We start from the raw sequence: 17,642 nt of genomic DNA, 5'->3' as shown, positions 1-17,642 counted from the left end.
AAAAGCCTCGGTATAGACTTGTTTTCAGCACCGGCTGTGGATCAGGAGTCATTTTGTGCACTGCAGCTTTTCCAGTAATAGGCTGGGCTTAATTGTAAAGGAAATTCACATTTTGCTTCCTGTGGTTTGGAAACTTGATACAATCTCAATAAAAACATAATCTCTCCGGACCATTAACACAGAGAGATGATGCAGAGGAGAAGTGCAGACATGGAGCCCATTATCACTGATGCCGCCCTGACGCCTGCTTCTCATTTATGGGTAGTCAACATTTTCTAACTGTAAATGTGCTGCCCCCCGATGGTAGAGAATGGGAACTGCAATTACGGGTTATATCAGATTTGAAATTAAACTTTTCCCATAAATGTGGATTATGACATGTAAGGCTGGATGGCAAGAATAACAATAATCATGAAGAATCAATGTCTGTGTTTTTTTTCCTTCCAGTGACATTTTCAGATCGAAGAAGATTCTTCCAGATTTTAGCAAAATGTTGGAAAATATATTCTTGCCACTATTTGAGGCGACAATTAACCCTTCAGATCACAAAGAGCTCTACCTATTCCTTAACTATGTAAGTAAGAGGGGTGTCCCCTTTCTGTGTATATCCAGGGTTGTTCCCCTTTGTATATATCCAGGGTGGCATCCCTTCTTAAGTATATCTGGGGGAGTCCTCCCTTGTATATAATCAGGGGGTGTTTCTCCTTGTGTACATCCCGGGTTGCCCCCTCACATGTGTATCCTTCGCTGATCGGCACATTTGTGATTCCAGGTCACGGGCTTTGACAGCGTCGACGATGAGTCCAAACACAACGATCACATGTTCTCCAACAAGAGTCCGACCCCCGACCAGTGGACGCACGAGCAGAACCCCCCATACAGTTACTACCTGTATTATATGTATGCCAATATCATGCTGCTCAACAACCTGCGCAAGTAAGTGACCCCCACCCCTTCCCTTCAAGACTGTCCCACCAAGTCAGCATTGGCAGGAGAATCCCTTTTAGGGTATGTGCACACGTCAGGATTTTTAGCGTTTTTTTTTTTGGCGGAATTTCGCCATAAAAACGCTATAAATCCGGTAAAAAAACGCTAACATTGTGCATCGTATCTTTTAGAATGCATTCCGCATTTTTTGTGCAGATGTTAGCGTTTTTTTCCGCAAATAAACGCATACCGCAAAAAGTCCGGACATGCTCTATCTTTTTCTGGATTTTTTGCGGATTTCCTAACAAAAAGGTCATTCCGGAAAAAAAAAAATCCGCAAAAAATCCGCAAAAAACGCGCAAATTCCGCGAGAAATCTGCGCGAAAAAAACACGCGGATTTCTGGCAGAATTCGCAGGATTTTGTCAGGAAAAAATCCTGACGTGTGCACATACCCTAAATGTTTTCTCCTTGGATTTTGTGCAGTTTTTGTGTAGACCCCCTAAGTTTTAGCCCCTCCAGGGCTTCCAGATTCACATATCTCACAGCAACACTGTTGGTTTCTCCACTGATTTCACTTCCGGGGTCTCCTTTGCTTTAGAGATTAATGGGGTCTCTGGAGCTCTGGAGTAAAATCCTCTATGGCAGGGGTGTCAAACTGCATTCCTCGAGGGCTGCAAACAGGTCATGTTTTCAGGATTTCCCTGTACTGCACAGGTGATAATTTAATCACCAACTCATTATTTGTGTAGGTGATTAAATTATCACCTGTGCAGTACAAGGAAATCCTGAAAACATGACCTGTTTGCAGCCCTCGAGGAATGCAGTTTGACACCTCTGCTCTATGGTGGTGGGCGGCGATCGCTGGTGTGGAAGAATCGCAGTGATCATTGAGGTTTTCCATTTCTCAGGGAGCGGGGGATGAGCACCTTCCTGTTCCGGCCTCACTGCGGAGAAGCCGGGTCCATCACACATCTGGTGTCGGCCTTTATAACTGCAGATAACATTTCTCATGGATTACTTCTCAAAAAGGTAAAAATTAAAAAAAAAAAAAAATAGATCCAAAGCTGGGAGTTGTAGTGCAACCAAGGGTTTGTATTTGCTGCTTGCAAATTAAATATGTCTTCTGTACTGTACATGTAAATGGTGAAACTATAAGACAGATTCGTGATTCACCACTAGGACCCCCATCTATCTGGAAAACGGGGCCTTGTCGCACCTCTTTGGGTGGGAGTGGTGCATCCCCTATAATTCTGCTCAAAACAATTATTAATATTTTGATTTACAAATGTATCCAGCTAAGACAAACAGCGAGAGGCAACAATCTCTAAGGGTATGTTCACACGTTCAGGATTTCCATCCTTTTTTTTTCCTGACTGTTTTTTAAAAAACTGCAGCTCTTGGCAGAAAACGCAGGTCCTTTTTTTGGTCCTTTTTTGGTCCGTTTTTGATGCGTTTTTTGATGCGTTTTTTTGATGCAGTTTTCTAGCCAGAGTCTGTGTGTTTTCTAGGAATTTTTTTAGGGTTAAAATGGCTGAAAATACCCTAACCCTACCCCTACCCCTAACCCTACCCCTAACCCTACCCCTAACCCTACCCCTAACCCTAACCCTACCCCTAACCCTAACCCTACCCCTAACCCTACCCCTAACCCTACCCCTAACCCTACCCCTATTCTAACCTTAGTGAAAAAAAAAAAAAAAAAAATTCTTTATTTTTTTTATTGTCCCTACCTATGGGGGTGACAAAGGGGGGGGGGTGTCATTTACTATTTTTTTATTTTGATCACTGAGATAGGTTATATCTCAGTGATCAAAATGCACTTTGGAGCGAATCTGCCGGCCGGCAGATTCGGCGGGCGCACTGCGCATGCGCCCGCCATTTTGCAAGATGGCGGCGCCCAGGGAGAAGACGGCCGGACGGACACCGGGACGCCGGGTGAGTATAAGGGGGGGAGATTAGGGCACGGGGGGGGCATCAGAGCACTGGGGGGGGGCATCGGAGCACTGGGGGGGGGGCATCGGAGCACGGGGGGGCGGGATCGGAACACGGGGGGGCAGCCACACTCCGCCCACGCACTTCCGCCCGCTCCCCGCACTTCCTGCTGCAGCGGTTCTGCACATCAAACCGCAGTAAAACCCGCAGATATATTTTTGATCTGCGGGTTTTACTGCGGTTTGGACCTCACAATGGAGGTCTATGGGTGCAGAACCGCTGCGGCTCCGGAAAAAGAATTGACATGCTCCTTCTTTTTTCCGGGAGCTATTCAGCGCGTCTTTTTTTTAACAATTTCCGGACCATGTGCACAGTGTGTCCTGTTTTCCATAGGGTACAGTGTACTGTACCCTGCATGGAAAACAGCTGCGGAACCGCAGCGGCAAAACCGCCGCGGTTCCGCGGTAAAAAACGCACTGTGTGAACATGGCCTAAAGGTTTTTCAGCTGATATACAGTGGCATGTAAAAGTTTGGGCACCCCTGGTCAAAGTGACTGTTATTGTGAACAATTAAGCAAGTTGAAGATGACATGATCTCTAAAAGGGCTGAAGTTAAAGATGACATTTCCTTTGTATTTTAGGCAAAATAAAAATAAATTTATCATTTACATTTTAAAAATTACAAAAAGCAGAATGGGTCTATGCAAACGTTTGGGCACCCTTTGAGATTTGTGTGCTCAGATAACTTTAACCAAGGTTTCACACCTTAACGAGCCTTGTTCACTATCATCGTCAGGAAAGGACAGGTGATACAAATTTTCCAGCTTTATAAAAACCCAGCCTCTAACCTTCTACGAAAATACAGAAGCCATGGGTTCTTCTGAGCAGCTGCCTAACTCTGAAAATGAAAGCGGTGGAGGCCCACAAAGCAGGAGAAGGCTATAAGAAGATAGAAAAGCGTTATCAAGTTGCCCTTTCCCAAGTTTGAAATGTAATTAAGAAATGGCAATCAACAGGAACAGTGGAGGTCAAAATAAGGTCTGGAAGACCAAGCTAAATTTCAGTGAGAGCTGTTAGTAGGCTTGCTAGAGGCGCAAATCAGAACCTCTGCTTGACTGCAAAAGATCTTCGGAAAGATTTGGCAGACTCTGGAGTTGTGGTACATCGTTCTAATGTTCAAAGACACCTGCAAAAACATGGCCTTCATGGAAGAGTCATCAGAAGAAAACCTCTCCTGTGTCCTCACCATAAAATTAAGTGTCAGAAGTATGCAAAACAACATCTAAACAAGCCTGATGCATTTTGGAAACAAGTCCTGTGGACAGATAAGGTTAAAATAGAACTCTATGGCCACAATGATCAAAGGTATGTGTAGAGAAAGAAGAGCACAGAATTTCAGGAAAAGAACATCTCACAAACCATTAAGCATGGAGATGGATCAATCATACTTTGGGGTTGTGTTGCAGTCAATGGCACAGGGAACATTTCACGTGTAGAGGGAAGAGTGGATTCAATGAAAAGAGGATGGTTTCTACAAATGCATAATGATCCTAAACACACGTCAACATCCACAATAGACTACCTCAAAAGGAGCAAGCTGAAGGTTTTACAATGGCCCTTACAGTCCCCTGATCTGAACTTCATTGAAAATCTGTGGCTAGAGCTCAAAATAGCAGAGAATGCAAGACGACCCGGGAATCTCACAGAACTGGAAGAATTGTCCAAGGAAAAATGGATGAAAATCTCTCAAACAAGAAATGAAAGATTCTTGTCTGGCTGCAAAAAAGCTTTTACAAGCTGAGATACTTGCAAAATGGAGTGATAACCAAGCTTTTTGTAATTTTTAAACTGTGAAAGATGAAAATATATGTATATTTTGCCTAAAATACAAAGGAAATGTATCATCTGTAACATTAGGCCTTTTAGAGATCAGTTCATCTTTAACTCTCTTAACTGTTCACAATAACAGTCATTTTGCCCAGGGGTGCCCAGACTTTTACATGCCACTGTAAGGCCATGTTCACACGATCCTTTTTTTCATGCGGAATTGCCGCGATTTTCCCGCTGCGGGTCCGCAGCTGTTTTCCATGCAGGGTACATTACATTGTACCCTATGGAAAACAGGAACTGCTGTGCCCACAATGCGGAAAATAAAAAAAAAAGCCGCGCTGAATAGCTGCGGGAAAAAAGAAGTACCATGTCACTTCTTTTTTCGGAGCCGCAGCGGTTCTGCACCCATTGACCTCCATTGTGAGGTCAAACCCGCAGTAAAACCCGCAGATGAAAAAAATATCTGCGGGTTTTACTGCGGTTTGTGGTGCAGAACCGCTGCAGCAGGAAGTGCGGGGAAGCGGGCGGAAGTGCGTGGGCGGAGTGTGGCTGCCCCCCCGTGCTCCGATCCCGCCCCCCCGTGCTCCAATCCCACCGCCCCGTGCTCCGATGCCCCCCCCAGTGCTCCGATGCCCCCCCCCGTGCCCTAATCTCCCCCCCTTATACTTACCCGGCGTCCCGGTGTCCGTCCGGCCGTCTTCTCCCTGGGCGCCGCCATCTTGCAAAATGGCGGGCGCATGCGCAGTGCGCCCGCCGAATCTGCCGGCCGGCAGATTCGTTCCAAAGTGCATTTTGATCACTGAGATATAATCTATCTCAGTGATCAAAATAAAAAAAATAGTAAATGACACCCCCCTACCTTTGTCACCCCCATAGGTAGGGACAATAAAAAAAAATTAAGAATTTTTTTTTTTTTTCCACTAAGGTTAGAATAGGGTTAGGGGTAGGGTTAGGGGTAGGGTTAGGGTTAGGGGTAGGGTTAGGGGTAGGGTTAGGGGTAGGGTTAGGGGTAGGGTTAGGGGTAGGGTTAGGGTATTTTCAGCCATTTTAACCCTAAAAAACTTCCTAGAAAACACACAGACTCTGCATAGAAAACTGCATAAAAAAGGATCAAAAAAAGCATCAAAAAAGGACAAAAAAAGGACCAAAAAAAGGACCTGCGTTTTCTGCCAAGAGCTGCAGTTTTTTAAAAAAACAGTCCTGAAAAAAAAAGGATGGAAATCAGGAACGTGTGAACATACCCTAAAGAAGACTGTTCTTATTCACTGACAACAAGCAGGATTAGAAGCAGAAAGTGTATTGAGTGTATGTGCAGTTGTGATTTTCCTGACTGTGTGAGCAGAGCCGTGGTCACTCGTGCCGTCCTTTCTCCCCCAGAGCCCGGTGCTGCAGTACCTCTACTACCTGGCGCAGATTCCCATCGCGATGTCTCCGCTCAGCAATAACAGCTTATTCCTAGAATACTCCAAAAACCCGCTGCGGGAATTCCTGCATAAAGGCCTGGTCGTGTCCCTGTCCACAGACGATCCCATGCAGTTCCACTACACAAAGGTGGGAGCAAGGAAAAAGTGGGGCCCCTCGCCTCCCACCAGATAAGCACATACTTATCTCCTGAAATACTCTGTGCTGCTGGAAGGACCTGCTTCTTCAGCTATGTACCCTGTCAATAATCGCTCATAAAATCAGTACACCCTGCTGCTGAAATACACTGTGCTGCCGGAGACCTTGCTTTTCCCATTGTGTAATTTTGTTTGCGACCTCCCAATAGACCAGTGCACTCTTCCGCTGAAATACTCTGTGCTGCTGAGAGCCCCACTGCTTCCACTATGCACTTTTACTCCGTAATCTTCCATTAGATCAGAAAATCCTGAAAAACTCTGTGCTGCTTTCACACTTAAACCTGTATTCTCTCACAAGATCAGCACACTCCCCTCCTGAAATACTCTATGCTGCTAGGCACGATCTAACTCTCATTCTGTGACCTCCTATAAAATCAGCACACCTCTCCTAAAATACTCTGTGCTGCTAAGCACTATTTAACCCTTTTTCTGTCACCTCGCATAAAATCATCTCTCTCCTCTCCTGAAATACTCTGTGCTGCTAGGCACTATAACTCTCATTCTGTGACCTCCCATAAACTCAGCACATTCCTCTCCTGAAATGCTCTGTGCTGCTGAGGACACTGTTGCCCTCTGTCGTCCTCACCGTGCCTGTGTCCTCGGTAATGCATATTTCTATCCATCATATAGGAAGCCCTGATGGAGGAATACGCCATCGCTGCCCAGGTCTGGAAACTGAGCACCTGCGACTTGTGCGAGATCGCCAGGAACAGCGTCCTGCAGAGCGGCCTCTCCGACAAGGTCAGGGCATGAGAACCCAATGTGGAGTCTCCTTGAGTCACAATACGATTTTGGTGTTTTCTTTCACACCTGGTTCAGATCCAATAGAAGTGACGACTGTCAATCACACCCTATTACAGCTGTAGAAGGGAATCATTATTTAGAAGGACTTTCCACCTAGAATTAAAATTTCAGGATAAAACAATAATGCTAAGCTAGCCTACCTGGTGCCTCCTGGTTATTCCCTCTGGCACGGTTTCTCTCATTCCCAGCCCTATTCCTAGCCCTCTATGCACACTGTGCTTTGGTCGTCTGAGACACCCCCACTGGTTTGGCCTGACACACTCCCCCATGTCATCTGAGACACTCCCCCTGGTCCGGGCTGAGACACTCCCCCTGGTCCGGGCTGAGACACTCCCCCTGGTCCGGGCTGAGACACTCCCCCTGGTCCGGGCTGATGTAACACTCCCCCTGGTCCGGGCTGACACACTCCCCCTAGTCTGGGCTGAGACACTCCCGCTGTCCTCACTTGGTCTGACACACTCCCCCTGGTCTGGGCTGAGACACTCCCGCTGTCCTCACTTGGTCTGACACACTCCCCCTGGTCCGGGCTGACACACTCCCCCTGGTCCGGGCTGAGACACTCCCCCTGTCCTCACTTGGTCTGACACACTCCCCCTAATCCGGGCTGAGACACTCCCCCTGTCCTCACTTGGTCTGACACACTCCCCCTGGTCCGGGCTGACTCACTCCCCCTGGTCCGGGCTGACACACTCCCCCTGGTCCAGGCTGAGACACTCCCCTTGGTCCGGGCTGAGACACTCCCCCTGTCCTCACTTGGTCTGACACACTCCCCCTGGTCCGGGCTGACTCACTCCCCCTGGTCCGGGCTGACACACTCCCCCTGGTCCAGGCTGAGACACTCCCCCTGTCCTCACTTGGTCTGACTCACTCCCCCTGGTCTGGGCTGAGACACTCCCGCTGTCCTCACTTGGTCTGACACACTCCCCCTGGTCCAGGCTGACACACTCCCCCTGGTCTGGGCTGAGACACTCCCGCTGTCCTCACTTGGTCTGACACACTCCCTCTGGTCCGGGCTGACACACTCCCCCCTGGTCCGGGCTGACACACTCCCCCCTGGTCCGGGCTGACACACTCCCCCCTGGTCCGGGCTGACACACTCCCCCCTGGTCCGGGCTGAGACACTCCCCCTGGTCTGGGCTGAGACACTCCCCCCTGGTCCGGGCTGACACACTCCCCCCTGGTCCGGGCTGACACACTCCCCCCTGGTCCGGGCTGACACACTCCCCCCTGGTCCGGGCTGAGACACTCCCCCTGGTCTGGGCTGAGACACTCCCGCTGTCCTCACTTGGTCTGACACACTCCCCCTGGTCCAGGCTGACACACTACCCCTGGTCCGGTCTGAGACACTCCCCCCTGGTCCGGGCTGACACACTCCCCGTGGTCCGTGCTGACACACTCCCCGTGGTCCGTGCTGACACACTCCCCCTGGTCCGGGCTGACACACTCCCCCTGGTCTGGGCTGAGACACTTTCCCTGGCTGATCCATCAAAAAACTGGATCCTGGGGGGATTCTCAGGAAGGAATAGTAGTCTGAGACACCCCTCCCTTTACTCATAGAGGTTATTGTGAAGTAGAGGACCACTTTAATGCCAGGATTTGAGGTGTGAATATCCTGAAATTTGTGCAAATTTGCTCAATTTCAACAAGTAGATTCAATTTGTTCCCAATAACTTTAGTCTGAATCAAAACTGCCCCTTTAACCATGAGGAAGATGTTAAAAATAAAAACAACCCTTTGTATTTCTTTTCTCTCATGACGCCGCCGCCGCTCCGGCACCCTGGTCCTCCATGCCGGTCTTCTGTTCTTTCTCCAGCCTGGTGCCCCATGTGGCCAAATGGGGGGGGAGGGGGTGTCATACAAAACTGGGGCAGAGGTTCGGGGAAGCTGGTGAAGAAAGGCGACTATATAAAATTGAATTTTGTTAATTTAACCCTCTCCTAGAATTAAAGAATCCAGGAAAAACGTTACCCACCAGGCCGATGTTTTGCTGGATTTGAGCAAATTGAATCCCCAAAATTTCACTTTCTTCAGAATCTGAATTTTGGGGGAAATTTGTAGCAAAATTGATTTCGTAATGGATTTGCTGGGATGTGATCCAAGACATATATGATCCCTGAGAGGATCCCAGGAGGCGGCGGGGTGCAGCTGACCGGGGGGCGGTCTGGGGGTGACGTTTTGGCATTGGGTCACACATGGATCCTCATCTCTCAGCCTCTTGTCTTCCAGGAGAAGAAGCATTTTCTGGGGAAGAATTGCATGAAGGAAGGTCCGGAGGGAAACGACATCAGCAGAACCAACGTGGCTCAGATCCGCATGGCCTTCCGCTACGAAACTCTGTGCAACGAGCTGAGCTTCTTGGCCGACGCTATGCATTCGGAGGCTTTACCCTTGGCTCAGGCACAATGAGGAGAACCGGGGGAATGTCCCGTCATTCTGGTGCCTACAAGCCAACATGGATGATGATGATGATCATGGACGTCATGTGTTTTCCTCCAGGATTTCCTGTTTGCCTATCACCCTGGAGAGTGAATTGCTTTTTTTTTTTAGCACCACCAGGGAATCTGGTTACCATTACCGGACCCTCTTCCGTTATCCACCACTCAGAACCTGGTGGTCTTCTGTCTGCCAAAGCTCGCTTATATAAAATACTGAGAATGTGAATAATGGACGGTAATTAAAGGGGCACTCTGTCTACAATCACCCGTGGTGACAGTAATCACTTGATCACTTTATCAGACATTTGAAGACAGGGAGACATGCGAATACAAGCTACGGTATTTCTCCGTTATCAGCTGACAGCAGTGTTAATCAAGGGAATGAGTGACAGATGCTGTACAAACCGCTCCTCCGCCGTTGATCATACTTTACATAACCATGGTGGGTGCACAGGTTGGAGCCTAAGGGGGTGTTTAAAAAGTTCTTTTTTGGCAGATCAATACTATTAAATACGGGTGATAATTAGGGGGCCCAGTTGGAGATTTTGTACTGGGGGCCCATGAGCTTCAAATTACACCGTCTTTAGTGTTGGGAAAATCCACGCGTGTCACCGATCAGATGCTTTTTAAAGGCATCTGTGACCAGGTTTTTAGCATCTAATCTGAGGGCAGCATAATGTAGGGACAGAGACCTCGATTCCAGTGATGAGTCACTTACTAGGCTTTTTGTTGTAGTATTGATAAAATAAGTTTTATCAGCAGGAGATGATCACTAGAGGACTAGTAAACCTGCTGCCATGTAGTCCATTCCCGCCCCCACCACTGATTGGCTACTTTGTGTAGATTGTGCCAATCAGATGGGTGGGCGGGGTTAAACAGAGCTCAGCATTTAGAGAACTCGTAGATCTGCAGCAGAATAAAACAGGGATTTTATCAAAACTCTAGCAAGCAGCCTAGTAAGTGATACATTGCTGGAGTCAGGGTCTCTGCCTCTATATTTTACTGATCTCAGATTGGGTAACAAAAACCTGATGACAGATTCCTTTAAGGCCGTTTAACTCATCCATGTGAAGCCTCCTAGGCACATGAGGCTGTTGCGTTTGGGTCTGTCAAAAACAATGTTCATGTGTTCTCAAGAAGGAAAAGTCGCTGTCAGACTCCTCTGGCAGAGGCAGGTCTCCTCCGAAAACAAAAGGATTGGGTATTGAAATTCCATCTGCCCGATCCGTCATTTGGGTGAAAAATGGCTGCTTAAATACGGATCAGCACTCAGCTTTCCCAGGTCCCTGAATTATCCGACGTGCCTAGCAATCTAATAAGGAGGGGACGTATCACAGGACACTTAGGCCAGTTTGCTTTTCAGGACACAGGGAAAGAAGGGTTAAAATCCCCTCCTGAGGGCTCCAATGGTGGCCATCCGGGCTGGTCCTATAAACAGTCACTGCCGCAATGTATCGGCTATAACCTAATAGTATCGCGACAGCATCTGGTGGATCTTCATTTCACCAGCCTGCCGCCCCGCTTCCCCGGTCAGTGGTGCACCGCCATCTCCGCGCTTATTACATGGATGTAACGCTCGGCCTTGTGTACATTGTACTCATTTTGTAGTTCCTTTAAGATTGTTATTCTGCCAAAAAAAAAGTTGTTTTTTTTCTATGTTTTAAACAGAAATAAAAATAAAATCAGAAACCAAAGTGTTTGGCGTTTTTATTAGCTGGATCATATTTCAAGCAGAATATGGATCCAACCGTTGAAAACGCCCCCTACTGGAATAAAGGATGCAAGAGGGGTAGACCCCTTTAGGCACAGAAGAATGGGGCGAAAAGACCTGCCGTGATGTAAGTGTCACTTTAAGAACAGCATGTCACAGCAGTATATTCCTCGCACAAGAAGCGCGCCCCTGGCCCCGCTCCGTCCTTTTTTCACTAATAATAATTCTATCTCTATCTCTATATACTAGATTGCGGCCCGATTCTAACGCATCGGGTATTCTAGAATATGCATGTCCCCGTAGTATATGGACAATGATGATTCCAGAATTCGCGGCAGACTGTGCCCGTCGCTGATTAATCGAGGCAACCTTTATGACATCATCATCGCCATGGCAACCATTATGACATCTACATCGATACTGTGCCTGTCGCTGAATCAGAAACGTGGGATTTCTACATCCTTTATGACATCATCGTCGCTGTGCCCGTTGCAGATTGGTCGAGGCCGCCAGGCGATGGTGTCATAATAGGTTGCCATGGCGATGATGATGTCATAATGGTTGCCATGGCGATGATGATGTCATAAAGGTTGCCTCGATTAATCAGCGACGGGCACAGTCTGCCGCGAATTCTGGAATCATCATTGTCCATATACTACGGGGACATGCATATTCTAGAATACCCGATGCGTTAGAATCGGGCCACAATCTAGTATATGTATACATATCTCTATCTCTCTCTCTCATATATTATATATAATTATATATATATATATATATATATATATATATATATATATATATATATATATATATATATATATATATATATATATATATATATAATAGTCAGCAAATACATGTAAGGCAGAAATAAAAGTTATTACGTTAATATTTAAATTAAAAATCATAAATTGTACAAAGAAAAAAATTATAAAAGTTCAGAATATTTATAGTATTGTTAAAAATGATTTGAAAAAAAAAATATTAGTTTCAAAATGGTTTTATTTATTTTTTTCTTTATTTTTGGACAATTAAAAATACATACAATTTTTTTTTTTTTTTTTTTTTTAATATCTTAAAATATTTCCAGTGGCAATCTCTTACTTTACAAAGGCAGTAATGTAAGGATGTTTAGCGCTTAGTGTACAAGGCAAAAAGGTCACATAAATGAATTATTATCATGAGCGGCGTCGGGTACAAAATAATAAGTAAATCGGAAGTAAAAGAGGCGGCCGCAGGGAAGTGATGTGCTCTCCGCAATGGCGGCCTCCTCTGTACCTATACAGTGTAGTATACAGTGTAAAAAGTGAATGTTACAAAGGAGCAGAGCTGTAGTGTAAAGTATGGGGAGCAGACAACAGCAGCCAATTGTGAAGGAAACGTAGCAAGTAAGCGTTCCCTCCGTAGTGTACACGGGAGCGTGCTAGCAGACATCCTGGAAGGGAGCACGATTATTCAGTGTGAATGATAATAGCGCGTGCACTATTAGTAATGGTGCAAAAGGTAGGTTCCCACACCTTATAATACTCAAAATGATAAACCTTTGCACTCAACTTAATGCTCAGGTGAGGTTTTATTGTAGTACTAAAACGTTTCAGTCCAAAACATACAGGACCTTCATCAGTTACTACAAAAGTGAAACAAATATATACATAAATACAGTGCAGTGAAAACAACAAAATAAAGTATATACAGAAGTCTGCTAGTATATAGCGTTGCGGAGCCAAAAATACGTATGGATCAAAGCAAGAGGATACATGAATAGACTGAACGTCATGCAGACAGAGAAGTATAACATCTGACACCGATGTGAACTTAGAGAGGGATGGAAAAAATGACTAAAACGTACCGTACTAATGAGTTAGTATAGGGACTAGGTATGACATAAGCAAGTCCCAGGGCACGAGGAAGGCAGCGCCTATGTGAAAAATGGTGAGGGGTATTACGTCAAATACTCATTAAGTTGAGTGCAAAGGTTTATCATTTTATGTACTATAAGGTGTGGGAACCTACCTTTTGCACCATTACTAATAGTGCACGCGCTATTATCATTTACGTTATATCCCCTTACGCGTAGCACATTAGCCGGTCATGACCACCTTCTCCTACAATGCAGAGGAGACTTCTAATATTCTGGCACGATCTACACTTAGTTGTGATTTCTTGAAAATCCCACCGAGGGAAACACGGGGGCGTGACCTGGAGCGTGAGCTCCGTCACTTCATAAATATCGAACTTCACTGTGCTACCCTCACGGAATATCTTCGGGTACAGAGGATCCCTAGGGGCCTCCGCGTACCACTTCGTCCCACACTGTTTCGGGACTCTCCTGACTATTGTACGAAATATGAACAAATACTCAATAAATGTTCTTTCGACATTATCACTTTGACTATTGAGCACCTACAGAAAGCCATCGCCACGAGTTCGGAGCACATCAAATCCATTGAGGCACAGCTAACGGCAACAGGCTCTCCTGAGGAACTGAGCTCCTTGAAGGAACAGATCTCCAAAAATATTGATAAACATCGCCGCGAAACAGAGGAGAGGAAACGAGTCAAGTTCAACAGAGACACGGAAGATTACGAGCGGAATCAGATCTATAGATGGCAGGACGTCTCCTCCAACTGACGATATCCATCTCGTCCTTCCCCCCGTTCCTCCCTCGACTATGCCTCTTCGGGTTCAGAACAGGAACGCAACGACACTCCAGCTGTCTTGCCACGTTTTTTAGGACAACGTCAACGTCAACCGCGAAGAAGACCACGAGGCGGGGCCATGGACACAGGATGAACTCTAGACCCAGTTCGAGTCACGAGATCCCAGGTACTAACCCGTTGGTGATTAACATTTCGGACAGGACTCTGGGGGTGGCGGAGCACAATGTTTTACAAAAAGGGTTATCTTTTTGTCCCACTTATCATTGTCGTACTTTTGATCTGGAAATGGACCTTCAGAGTTTCTTTCGGACACTTAGGCTGAAGGCATATTTTTCCACCGTCCCAGACACACCTCCCCCTCCTCCTCAGACAGAAATTTCTCCCAACATCATGTCATCTCGTAGTTTGGGGTTACATAAGAAGAGCCATTTTAGGCCTCCCCACGGGTCCCACGCTATGGAGACCTTCATTGGGTTCGTCCAAACTTCCTTTCACCAATTAAGGGATGACATTAACAGAGGTAAACTCTTTTATCCCCCTAATCTAACTCCTATTGAACGCCAGGCCCTACGAGGGCTCCAGGAGGATAAGAATATAATAATCAAACCTGCCGACAAAGGTGGGGCCCTAGTGGTCATGAATAAGACAGATTATCTACGTGAGATCTCCCGACAACTGAATGACACATCTATTTACCATACACTCCCGGGGGACCCCACGGTGTCCATTCGTCAAAATATCTCAGATATTCTTATGAAATACACTTCGTTGGGTGTCAGATACCAAAACTTGTGACTTTCTAACCAACTCTCATCCGGTTATCCCGGTCTTTTACACCATTCCCAAGATACACAAAAACCTGGAAAATCCCCCAGGGAGGCCCATTGTGGCCTCCACTGATTCTATACTGTCCCCTCTAGCAGTATATCTCGAAAAAATCCTGACACCCCTGATACAAAAATCCAGATCTTATATTCTTGACACAGGAGCTTTTCTTAAAGTCTTACATGATCTCAATAGTATCCCACCAACGGCTATACTCGTAACTATGGACGTGAAAGATCTCTATACCTCGATTCCACATATAGAGGGGATTAACTCGGAACACAAGTTGTTAACACATTCAGGTCTCCACGGTGATCAGGTTAACTTATGCATTGAATTATTAACTGTTATTTTGACTTCTAACCACTTTATGTTCCAGGATGATTTCTACCTCCAGGTCCGTGGCACCACGATGGGCTCCAATGTAGCACCCCCCTATGCTAACTGTTACATGGCCGATTTTGAGGAGAGCAAGATTTATCTTAATCCGTTTTTTCTATCCAACGTTCTCCTATGGAAGCGTTACATAGATGACGTTTTCTGCGTATGGGGGGGCACATTGGAAGCCCTCGCCTCCTTTTTCGAGTGGCTCAATACAGCCTGGCCCGGTATCTCCTTCACGATGTCACATGATTCCAGTAAGATCAACTTCCTGGACACTATGGTTATACGCAAACCGGATGGGACCATCTCAACTGACCTGTATACTAAAAGTACCGACCGTAATAGCTTACTACACTTCACAAGCTTTCATCCTCCTTCCACAAAACGGTCTATACCCCGGTCTCAATTCCATCGAGTCTCCAGAATCGTTTCAGACCCAGAGCTTCGCCCTGACAGGTTGCAAGAAATGGCATCTAAATTCTCACAACGGGGCTATCCAGCTACTATACTCCAGACAGCACTGGCACCTTCTCCGCCTAGACCCAATAAGTCCTCCAAACGAATTCCCTTCGTACATTCTTTTCATCCTTTTGCATATGTCCTACACAAGTCTATCCGTAGACATTGGCATCTCCTATCGAGTGCTCACCTGGAGGTCCCTGAATTCCACGAACCTTTTCTTCCCTGCTTTAGACGGGCCCCCAACCTCAAAGACTCTCTGGTAAAAGCGGACGTTGGCACCAACAAACTGATACCACGCCAACAGTTCCTACAAAATCCACGTACTGGAACCTTTCCCTGCCTCCACTGCTCCCAGTGCAATAACGTACTTAAGGGCTCATCATTTCACCATCCTCACTCGGGTAAAACTTCTTATACCAGATTTCTTTACCTGCGATACATCATGGGCCATCTACCTAATTAAATGTTCGTGTGGCTTACTGTATGTGGGCGAAACAACGCAAGCCATCCGTAACCGAATTTCCAAACACAAATCCACTATACGTTGTCAAAATCTGCTATTACCCATTCCCTCACATTACATTGATAAGGGCCATAGCATTTCGCAGCTCAAATTTCAGGTCATAGAGCACGTCCCTCAACCTAGACGGGGAGTGAACAGAATATCCCACCTAAAACGCAGGGAGGCCTTTTGGATCCATACTCTGGACACATTACATCCAAAAGGCCTCAATAGGGACTACGACTTGGCGGCCTTCCTATAGTCAGGTGCCCTACGGCTATGGGCCTTTTTCTTATAGGGTTATGATATTTTCGTATATACCCACTCGCCCATTCCCGAATATCTGATTCACATTATTCGTAGATTCTATTTCTATACATTATGTAGATGTATGCTTTTAGTCCAGGGACGGTTTGTAATCTCTATATCTTCATCTAGGAGGTATCCATACAATGTCACCTAATGGTACATTAGACACATTACTCTATTGTTAATCATTTTTTGTCCTTCAGGTACATATCAGGTGTTAATTATCTTTTCATATAGGTCCCAGGTTTTGCAATCTTCGCTCTATTCATATGATATGTAGTATTTTGTTACAGGTGTGCTTAGACTTCTGGTTCTAATTCTCTTTTTTCCATTATAGAGTAGTCTATATTGAAGTCTGTCTCTGTTGCACTACTACTGCTGTCACATCTCCGCCCGGATACCGTACCACTGGACTTAACCCACCGCACATCTGCTATGCCGTTTATACCCGGAGGCACTAAATGTTTCACTTTTCAGCATGTACTTATCCTGCAGTTTATTTACTATGTCGCACCTCCTTACTTTGGGCCCTCCCCATTTTCCCTACCTAATAGATAGCGTTATTTTTACACACGGAACTTATCACGCCGCTCCGGGTTCCATAGGGAAGGCTCCTGCACAGGGACACTAGTTAACCGGCGGATAATGTTCCGGCGTTACACACACCGTTACCTAGGAGACGCGCTTGTTTTTCACTGACGGCGTCACTTCTGCCTTCGTTGTGCGCTTCCTTATTCGTGCGTGTCACTTCTTTGGACACGCCCCTCTATTTGTACGCGCGCACGCTGGGAACATCACGGACTAGCGGGGGATACCGCGTCCGATCTGGGTACACTTCGTGACTATCCCGCAGGTAACACCTTTCTATTTAGTCCAAGGTATTTTTCCGTTTGGCCATCTTAGATATTTATACGTACATCTTTTCCCTCCCTTTAGCCTATCTGGCGCGACTCTCACAGTTATTTCAGGTACGATACCTCTCCTTTTTAGCTTGGGCACTTAGTCTTGGCTCATTTGACGTAATACCCCTCACCATTTTTCACATAGGCGCTGCCTTCCTCGTGCCCTGGGACTTGCTTATGTCATACCTAGTCCCTATACTAACTCATTAGTACGGTACGTTTTAGTCATTTTTTCCATCCCTCTCTAAGTTCACATCGGTGTCAGATGTTATACTTCTCTGTCTGCATGACGTTCAGTCTATTCATGTATCCTCTTGCTTTGATCCATACGTATT

At 46.2% G+C, this 17,642-nt stretch overlaps 1 protein-coding gene across 4 annotated transcripts in view; it reads left to right on the top strand.

Annotated features, from left to right (window-relative positions):
• The window catches only part of AMPD3 (adenosine monophosphate deaminase 3), a 55,025-nt gene extending 43,782 nt beyond the window's left edge, over positions 1 to 11,243 (top strand). For all 4 annotated transcript variants that reach the window (XM_069739738.1, XM_069739740.1, XM_069739737.1 and 1 more), the window contains exons 10-15: positions 448 to 574; positions 773 to 936; positions 1,838 to 1,958; positions 6,069 to 6,242; positions 6,941 to 7,051; positions 9,341 to 11,243. In XM_069739738.1, coding sequence (XP_069595839.1) covers positions 448 to 574; positions 773 to 936; positions 1,838 to 1,958; positions 6,069 to 6,242; positions 6,941 to 7,051; positions 9,341 to 9,520 — 877 coding nt within the window. In that variant the 3' untranslated portion in view covers positions 9,521 to 11,243. The remainder of the gene's footprint in view (positions 1 to 447; positions 575 to 772; positions 937 to 1,837; positions 1,959 to 6,068; positions 6,243 to 6,940; positions 7,052 to 9,340) is intronic.
• The last annotated feature ends 6,399 nt before the right edge of the window (positions 11,244 to 17,642 follow it).

The sequence above is a fragment of the Ranitomeya imitator genome, chromosome 9, assembly GCF_032444005.1.
Source record: "Ranitomeya imitator isolate aRanImi1 chromosome 9, aRanImi1.pri, whole genome shotgun sequence".
Lineage (NCBI taxonomy): Eukaryota > Metazoa > Chordata > Amphibia > Anura > Dendrobatidae > Ranitomeya > Ranitomeya imitator.
The sequence above is the reverse complement of the archived record's forward strand: the minus strand, read 5'-3'. Positions and strand labels throughout refer to the sequence as shown.